At 37.1% G+C, this 10,337-nt stretch overlaps 1 protein-coding gene across 5 annotated transcripts in view; it reads right to left on the bottom strand.

The window, feature by feature from the left end:
* The window catches only part of nln (neurolysin (metallopeptidase M3 family)), a 39,093-nt gene continuing 28,756 nt past the window's right edge, over window positions 1-10,337 (bottom strand). For 4 of the 5 annotated variants that reach the window (XM_005155567.5, XM_068223776.1, XM_005155569.4 and 1 more), the window contains 4 exons: window positions 9,105-9,291; window positions 7,130-7,258; window positions 3,059-3,195; window positions 1-264 (listed from right to left, as the gene is read on the bottom strand). In XM_005155567.5, the coding sequence (XP_005155624.1) occupies window positions 109-264; window positions 3,059-3,195; window positions 7,130-7,258; window positions 9,105-9,291 (609 nt within the window). In that variant the 3' untranslated portion in view covers window positions 1-108. 5 annotated transcript variants of the gene reach the window in all.

Genomic DNA, 10,337 nt, shown 5'->3' with positions numbered 1-10,337 from the left:
TCAAACTGTAAACATCACATTTAATTTTCAGAAAGAGAACTCGGTATCAGTCTCAGTATCTTGTGTATTTTTAAGTGCAATTAGTTTCCTGTAGTTTACAGTCCAGTGTCAGTGCAAGTTTTGTTCTGTAACTGATTGTGTGAGTCCTTTACACTGAAAAAATGCATCCTGGCACGGTTCACGTCCCAGGAACGTTTTCAGCATTTCCATGCCATCCACTGAACCTCCTGCTTCCAGAACCACACGTCTGTATTCTCTGCCCACCTGTGTCAAACACACACACATTCACATTTCAAACAAAGTTTCACAAGATGGCAATCTGACAGTAACAATAATCAAAAGTAATTGGAAACTTGCAACCATTGACTTCCATTCATTCATTCATTCATTCATTTTCTTTTCGGCATAGTACCTTTATTAATCTAGAGTCGCCACAGCAGAATGAACCGCCAACTCATCCAGCACATGTTTTATGTAGCGGATGCCCTTTCAGCTGCAACCCATGTCTGGGAAACATTTATACACACTCATTCACACACATACACTATGGACAATTTAATTTACCCAATCCACCTATACAACATGCCTTTAGACTTGTGGGAGAAACCGGCCGAGGCGTGAAGCTCGAACCTTCTTGCTGTGAGGTGACCTACTGCGTCACCGTGACACCCTCTATTGACTTCCACAGTAGGAAAGATGAATACTATGGATGTCAGTGGTTATTGGTTCCAAGCATAATTCTTGGGTGAACTGTTTAAGTTTATTTCTATGGCATTTTTACCGTCATAAAGTTTCTTTAGTTGTCAAGCTCCACAAATTTAGTAAAAACAATACCAAAGGACTACAGGACTATTATTATTTATTAAAATATTTGGATGTACATGGATGTAGTTCCTTTGCTTTGTTGTACAGTTGTAATGCCAATTTGCAATTGTAAACAGAAGCTTGCTACTCTTGTCCCACTTCCGAGATCTTCTGATTGGTCAGCTGCTTTGGAAATGACATTTAAACATTGAAATTCCTTTTACTTGACACAGCGCCTTAAAGATGAAAGAAGTATTTTTTCATATTTCTTTCTTCTTCTTCTTTTTTTTTTTAGAATTTAAAGTGTTAATCTTTTAACATTATTTATAAAACTGTATTAACTGCACATGAGTATATATATATATATATATATATATATATATATATATATATATATATATATATATATATATATATATATATATATATATATATATATATATATATATGCTTCTTATTATAGCATGATGTCAAATCTAGCAGGATTTGTTTGATTTGATTTGAAACTGCACAACATCCTAGTAATCAAAGATTAAATTCAGGCAAACTTTAGCATACTGATACAAAATTTACTACTTTGTAAAATAGCATTTAAGACTTTTTAATCATTTTTAAGGGCTTTAAATTTTTCTAAATTGGTTTATTAGTTTTTAATACTTTTTTAAAACCCCGCGGACACCCTGGTCAAATGAGTGTTTACATAGAATTTTGAAAAGCAGTGCACTAGAATGGAATATGGGTATTCCAGAAATCTGGGTTAACTTACTATCTGCTAAACCCTGAACTCTCAGGGTTTGGGTTGTTTAACCCAAATCCTGCTTCCCGAGAGTATGTTAGTTCAAAAACAGCTGATAAGAGTAGGTTAAATCAACCTTCTAAAGAGAACCGTGGGTTATGGTGAATGGAATTATTAATGGCTACTTAACATGCCCAAGAAGTTACCTCTGATTTTGGAACCAAAGCTGAGGTTATCTACTTACTTACTCTCAAACTTACCTGGGTATGTCACATAACCTGCTTTCTGGAATACCCCCCAGAAGTCATCGATGGAATATAAAACTAATTTGTTATTTTTGAGTGTTTCTGCAGTATGCTTCTTCTGCGACTTAAATTGACTATTGAGAAAAATCACAATCATTAGCTAGTTTTGGCGATTCTCCAGTTTTGGGTATTCCTATTTTAGATTGGTTCCTTGTCTTGTCCAAAAAATGAATATATTTTTTCCTTTAAACAAACAAAAATCAATCACATCCACTTATCAGACAAGCATCAGTGTTTGTCCCTGTGACATCATAAATTTACTTCTATTTCAATACAAAATGTACCAGAAAATTAAAAACGGGGCGACGTACTGGCGCAGTAGGTAGTGCTGTCGCCTGACAGCAAGAAGGTCGCTGGTTCAAGCCTCGGCTGGGTCAGTTGGCGTTTCTGTGGGGAGTTTGCATATTCTCCCTGCGTAAGCGTGTTTTTCCTCCGGGTGCTCCGATTTCCCCCACAGTTCAGGTGAATTGGGGAGGCTAAATTGTCCGTAGTGTATGAGTGTGAATGGGTGTCTATGGATGTTTCATTCCGCTGTGGCGACACCAGATAATAAAGAGACTAAGCCGAAAAGAAAATGAATGAATGAAAATAAAAATCTTCATTTATGTTGTTTCTTCTGTTAAAAGAACTGAAAGCCTGTAACCATTGACTTCTATAGTATTTGTTTTTTTCTACCCGTTTCCAGTTCTCTTCAAAATATTTTCTTTTGTCTTCAACGGAATAAAAAAAACTCTTGTTTCACCACTTAAGGGTGAGTAATCAGAGTAATCTTTCATTTTGGGCTGTGCTATTTCTTTAAATACTCTGTGTACTTCCTCATTAGGACTCATCCTTCAACATTACTATGACTAACTATGACACAGACTCATTTCCACAACAGTAGTGTGTTTAATTTTACAAACAACTAGTTATTATGAACCATAAATTCTATTCTATTCTTGGCAGATAATCACTCCAGCTCACATGATTGGCATCTGTCAATTTCAGCAGTTTTCCAAAGTGAGCAAACACGTGCGTCACTGTTGACAAGAGTCTGCTTGAGGCAGTAAAGGGAAGTGTAGTAATGTTGGTAATTCAGGCATGTGGGAACTTAAAAACTGTCATAATGACTCAGCTCTTGATGACACTTCATACATTTTGCCATTTAAACACGAATCCGACGTTGTTTTGTTTTATTCTCAACAAGTAAAAACCAAAACAAAAAGACTCACACCTTTGGATTCAGGATTCCTTCCTTTTTGAAGCGAGTGAAAAAGATGTCCATGGAGTAGACTTCACTCCAGAGGTAACTGTAGTACTGACCGTCATAACCTCCGGCCAGATGACTGAAACTAGCCGTCATGTTTGTGCCTGCAGAGAACAGAAATAAGTTGCTTAAGACGCTAACACAAAAGATCTTTTACAATTTATTTTACTATTAAATTATTATAAACACACTATGAACAAATAAGTAACATTCTTTTCACATCATAACATCTTTAATTTAACTTTAAAGGGGACCTATTATGCAAAAATTACAATGTTTAGGGGTTTAAACACAGTTCTGTGGCAACAGAAAGAGCCAGCGTCTGATGGTAAAAATGTATTAGTTTTATTATAATAAATCACACTTGATAAAAACCCTCTGCAGAAACACTTTGATTGACATTCTCCCTTTGTATGTGTTATCAGAAAGAGAAAGCCCCGCTCATTAGTGATGATCTATTCCTCATTAGCATAGACAGCCTTAAGTGAGAAGCAGCCGTTTACCATTAGAGTTTTCACACCATACTTGTAGAACATATAAATAAATATGTATGTAAATATGTGTGCATGTATGTGCATACATATAAAATATAAAATGTTGTTTCTCTGCAACTTCTTCAAACAAATCAATACACTCTTTATTTCTTAATGGACTTGAATCAGTTCCAAATATTACATTTTATAGGATTTTTTTTGTTCCTGATATTGATTGGACAAATCCTAAATATCCCAAATAGTAACTTAATTACAAATAAGATAAAAGTTTAATTTAGAATTATTCATTGTACATATCCAGTACAATACACTCTCTTACCAAAATAAGAAGATATTAATACTAATTGTTCCTTTTGTAAGCAACACCCAGAGTCCCTAGTTCACTTATTTTGGCAATGTAGTAGAGCTGCACAATTAATCGTAAAAAGATCACGATCTCGATTTGACCCCCTAGACCAGTGGTCACCAAACTTGTTCCCGGAGGGCCGGTGTCCTGCAGATTTTAGCTCCAACCCTAATCAAACACACCTGAACAAGCTAATCAAGGTCTTACTGGGTATACTTGAAACATCCAGGCAGGTGTGTTGAGGCAAGACGCAGCTAAACCCTGCACGGACACCAGCCCTCCAGGACCAGGATTGGTGACCCCTTCCCTAGACCACAGGTGTCAAACTCAGTTCCAAAAGGGCCGCAGCTCTGCACAGTTTAGTTCCAACCCTATTTAAACACACCTGATTAAACTAATTGAGTCCTTCAGGTTTGTTTGAAACCTACAGGTAAGTGTGTTGGAGCAGAGTTGGAACTAAACTGTGCAGGGCTTCGGCCCTCCAGGAATTGAGTTTGACACCCCTGCCCTAGATGATCTTAATCCAGCATTTCTATGATTCTGTCAATCATATTATCAAGTTCAGGAGAGAAGCAATGGTGGCCGCACAAGTCTTCATATTGTTTTAAATACGTTGTTCAGCAACGTGGACACCTCCAAATGGTGTTGAAAGAGTCACATGCTGTATTTATAAGATTCAATTCACCTCAAAAATGTAATTTCTGTCTTCATGTAATGTATTTGCGACCGCAAAATCCCACGTGACGTGAGCTGACCGTCAGCTGTTACCACAGAGAGGGCGTGCCTCTGAATGAACTAATGAAGTCTACTTTAGTGAACAGAACCTGCATAAACTGTGAGTAACAGGTAATAAAGTTATAAATAACAAACACAGAGTGATCGTTTGGGAGACGCGCGGGAAGTGAACCGCTCTTAACATTCATTTTCTTGTCGGCTTAGTCTCTTTATTAATCCGGAGTCACCACAGCGGAATGAACCGCCAACATATCCAACAAGTTTTTACGCAGCGGATGCCCTTCCAGCCACAACCCATCTCTGGTAACCGCTCTTAACAGTGATAATGAAACCGAAAGCGCACACAGTGTTGCCAGATGTAGCTGACTGATTTCAGCCCCAAAAGTATCCAAAACCCACTGAAATGCAAAAACCCACCCAGTCTTCTGTAGTCACGAAAATCACGTCAGTGACAGCAGAAAATCAAACTATTACTGTCTCTAACACAATAATTCAACATCAGAATTATCATCAGCATTAATGACCAGGACAAATCTAAAGTCTGTTCAAGTCCACCAATCCAAGTCTATACAAAATTAATACAACAGTACAGCTACACAAAGCCTATTGCTGTTTTACCACATGTTTGAGACTAACAATAATAACAGCCCACTCATATTAACCTCTATTTTACATCTACAGAATCGTGAGAAAATCGTGATCTTTATTTTAGGCAAAAAAAAAAAATAATAATTGTGATTCTCATTTTAGCCCAGAATTGTGCAGCTCTACAATGTGGTTATTCTAATTAGCTTTGGAAAGGTTTTTCCCTTTTTGTAATTGAGAATGTTGATAAAGACTTTTCCTTACTATGGGAAAATGTTTTATGTCACCTCACAGCAAGAAGGTTGTTGGTTCGAGCCTCGGCTGGGTGAGTTGGCGTTTCTGTGTAGAGTTTGCATGTTCTCCCCGTGTTGGCATGAGTTTCCTCCAGGTGCTTCAGTTTCCCCCACAGTCCAAAGACATGCGCTATAGGTGAATTGAATAAGCTTAATTGGCCGTAGTGCATGTGTGTGAACGTGAGAGTGTATGGGTGTTTCCCAGAACTGGGTTGCAGATGAAAGGGCATCTGCTGCGTAAAAAAGATGCTGGAATAGTTAGCGGTTCATTCCACTGTGGCAACCCCTGATAAATAAGGAACTAAGCCTAAAGAAAATTAATGAATGAACAAGGTAGATATTTTTGTGACCTTTTAGTTGAACGTCTTTGACCTTGAGGGTCCCATTTTAGTTTTATGGTTGATGTGAAATAGGACATGCATAAAAACACAATACATTCATAAGTGTTTAACTAGACTAAAATGGATTTAGGAAGATAATTTCCTATGTTTTCCCAAAAAAAGCCATGCGATACAAATTTTTTTTCTACAATAATGTTTCTTCTAAAATAAGCATTTTTCTCAAACTCCTGCATGTACATTCACTAATATGAAAATAATATGTCCTTTCATAGGGTATATGCCGAGCTAGTGCTGTTCCCATGCTGATACACTTCCGGTGACCTGTTATTGTGAACTTTTTCTCATTTTATACGGTTCCTTATAGAGCATCGATGTTGTAAGGTCATTAAAATACATTCAGTTAAATAAACTTTAGCATTTATTTAGTTGCTCAAGCGTAAAACGAGACAAAAAGCTGTTTACTTGCACGAGCCCGTCAGAATTGGCAGGCTAACGCAGAAGCTCCATTGAATATACTGGGGTAAAATAAATGCTCATATTATAAAGATATGGCAGGGGAAATGTAATTTAATGCAGTGTTTCTTGTACAATCTGAGACCCACTTTAAATCGGACATCACTCAGCTAGTGGAGATGGCTGATTTTTTAAAGAAAACAGACCTTAAATGCACCGGATTTTGCATTGCCATTTTTTATTTTGCATTGCCATTCAATTCGCCGGAAGTGCTTAACCCAGGTTAATGGCAAATTAAAAGTTGTATTAGCATGCTTCGGCATATACCCCATTGCATTTAAAAAGAAATAACTGATCATGAACTCATAGGAAGTTAAGAAAAATGTTCATTTTAGTAGGAAATTTCAGACGGCAGTGCCCTTAGAGCAGGGGTGTCAAACTCAATTCCTGGAGGGCCGAAGCCCTGCACAGTTTAGTCCCAATCCTGCTCCAACACACTAACCTGTAGGTTTCAAACAAGCCTGAAGGACTCAATTAGTTTGATCAGGTGTGTTGAATTAGGGTTGGAACTAAACTGTGCAGAGCTACGGCCCTTTTGGAACTGAGTTTGACACCTGTGCCTTAGAGGTTTGTGCATCTGAGCTCTTCATATGCAAATGCTGTGATAAAGCTCTTTGCATGTGAATTGAGTGACGATGTTCACACTAAGCTGCTGTGTTAATGTTGATGTGTTAATGTGCTTATACTTAAGGTGTCAGAAGCGTGTCCGTTTCTGAGACTGTGTTTATGACCTGGTGTGGCAGGGATTCCCAGGATGTCTTTGCTGAGCTTGGCAAACTCTGCTGCAGTGTCTGCTCGGTCTTTAGTGTGGAGCGTTTGGTCAGCTTTACTGAGCACTATCTGCCTGAGGTTCATCAGACCTGCACACAGATGACAAAGAAGCACATGTTAAAAGAAAATACATTTTACTGCACTAAATGTATTATGATAATTATTAATATCATGATATATACGGTTTTATTAATTTTATTAGTTATCAAAATTATAAGCCCTCCTGTGTAATTTTTAAATATTTCCTAAGTGTTATTTAAAAGACCAAGAAAATTTTCCCAGTATTTCCTATAATTTTGTTTTTCTTCTAGAGGAAGTTTTATTTCTATTAGTTTGGATGGAATAAAAGCAGTTTTGAAATTTTTAAAAACAATGTATTATTAGCCTTTGAAGAATCTTTTTTTTTCTGATTGTCTACCTTACAAACAGTGGTGTGCCGTTATCGGCGTTAACGTGCTGCGTTAATGCGAGACTCTTATCGGGCAATAAAAAATATCGCCATTACTCTATTCTCAAAGTTGGGTTGGGAGCTGGGTCTATTCTATGCAAGCTATGATGACTTTCACCTTGATATTTTAGCGTGGATGTATACCTGGCCCAATTGCACTGTAGGTGGTGAGAACGAGTCTTAGAACCTGTGTGTATTCCTACAGTGAAATTACCATATCAAACGTGACGTGCTAACATAGATGCAGTACACTAGAGTGAATCTGATTAATGTTAGCTCCACATATGATTATCAGGCACCTTTAGAGTTTATACGTTTGAGTAAAACATATATGTGGAGAGGTAAGCGTGATCGAACACCCAATCAGGGGGGAGAGCATGCTAGGAGCCCGGCGGCTAATCAGCGGGTCAATCAGAAATGATAAATAACACCTGTCTTTCTAGTGATTGGGCCGGAGAGACTCCCTTCTTAAGGAGAACGGGAGGAGCAGTCGGGAGAGGAGAGAGCACACACACACACACGCACACAGTTTGCTAGTGCTGTGGAAAAGCAAAATAAAATATATTGCTTACCTGATATCGCCGACCCTGTCTTCTTCTTCCCACACAACAACGAACTATACTACAATATACATATAAAATGGACCGGGTGCTTTTTAAAATGAATGACAGTGAATTAAAGTCAAACCAGTGAGCCATCTGACAAAAAAAAGTGCCCTTCTGGATCTTTCACTTACTTCGAAGACACTACTGACTATGCCTACATGGACATCTGTAGTCTAGTTATTTGCCTTAAATGACAATATTATATTTAAGGTGTTTACGAGAAGTGCTTTCATGTATGAGTTTTCAGTCATTGTGTGTGACTTTCACTGCAGTTAGGCTGTTTCACTTATAAACATTTCGTTCATGCCCTCGTGACAAACTGGGCTATTAGACGCAAATAAGAAGTAAGGACTGGTGGGAGTGTTATGGAATTTAATAACACATGGCGAATGGAGAGAAAAAAACTTCCACATTTTGCGATTTGTGTGTGCGCGGTCCTTTTCTGACAGCCATGTTTGAGGATCTTGTCAGAAAATATGGCGAAAAGTCCTACATGACAGTAATAGTTTGATTGCGGTGTTGACGTTAACGCCGATAACAGCCCACCACTACACTAGTGTAAACTGATCAATCTCCACAGAAATAACCCAATTGAAAGGCAAACTTTGTCTGACTCAATTTCAGTTACATTAAAATGTAATGCTTGTTAACAGAAAGAAAATAATTTGCCATTACAGTTTGAATAAATGTGAAATTGAAAAAATAAATGCAGTACTGTAATAAGTAGAAAAAATAAATATTTTCCAAAGAATATTTTAGACCCATTTGTAATATAAATTTGCGGAGTTTAATGTGAATGATCATATTTGTGCATCTTAAAAACCGAAAACCCTAGTTTTAGAAACATGATTCTCTAGATGTGAATGTGGAGTCAAATCTGACCTGTGTTGGCCACTCTAGATGCGATGAGTTTGTCCAGCAGAGCATCTGGGATCGGGCTGTCATCTTTATAGTGACGGGACATCCTTCTGAGAGGCTCCTTTTCCCAAACCCAGTTCTCCAGCATCTGAGACGGCACCTCCACAAAATCTGTCTCCACCTGTGTCCCACTGAAGTCTGCATATCGGCTCTGAAACATGCGGCACCAGCAGTTAAAGAGGCAGTTCACCCCAATATAAAAATTGACTCACCCTTCAGTAGTTCTAAACCTTTTAAAGATATTTAACAAATATAAGAACAAATTAAGATATTTTGAAGAATGTTGCGAACTGTTACTTCAATAGCGGAAAAAGAAATACTATGGAAGTCAATGGCTACTGGTTTTAAAATTCTTTCAAAGAAGATATCTTGAAAAATAATAATAACTGATTATTTATTTGTCTTCTTTATGGTGATCTTTACATTTTGAAATGTAAACAATTAACAAAATACTTTTTAAATTGTTTGATAAAAATTCCAAAATACATTCAGGGGATATGTCTTATAAACCAGTTAAAAATACTTCTCAATAAAACTGCTGTCCATTTAGATTAAATACACTTTCAAATATTTATTTAACAGTTATTTTAGTCTGACAGTTAAACCACGATTGTTGATCTTCACCTTTTAATAAATATATAATTTTATGAATAAGTCTTGTATGATCTTGTATGACATCTGGTAACATCTTTTTACAATAGGATACATGTCTATATTCCTTATTATTATGACATTAATTTGTTAACTAGTAGCCACCGACCTCCCCAATACAAAAAACCTCTTATGGAATTCAATAGGTAAAAATAAGAAGATACTTCGAACAATGTTTCTCTTAAAACACAATCAGTTTGATTTTCAACAAAGTAAAGTGATGTTACGCCATTTTAGTTTTAAGTGTCTTTCAACCACAACATCTGTATGTTTGAAGTGGCAGGTAATTCAAGATTATTTTTTGAAATCAAACATTTATGTATTTGTTCATTTCTTAAGGCAGCAAACAAAATCTGGATTATCCACAGCTGCTATGTTCAGGTTTTATAGAGCAGACATTAAAGACTGATTGACTTTTTCCAATAACAGGGTGGTTTGGCAGGTCCACTGGTCAACAAATAAGTCAGATCCATAATACAGTGCAAACTGCCTCAAATTAAAGGCCACAACCTGCCTTCTATAGATGACATCTATGTCTAGCGTATG

This window comes from Danio rerio, chromosome 10 (assembly GCF_049306965.1).
Source record: "Danio rerio strain Tuebingen ecotype United States chromosome 10, GRCz12tu, whole genome shotgun sequence".
NCBI classification, from domain to species: Eukaryota; Metazoa; Chordata; class Actinopteri; order Cypriniformes; family Danionidae; genus Danio; species Danio rerio.
Note: the sequence above shows the minus strand (reverse complement) of the source record. Positions and strands in the feature narration are given on the sequence as shown.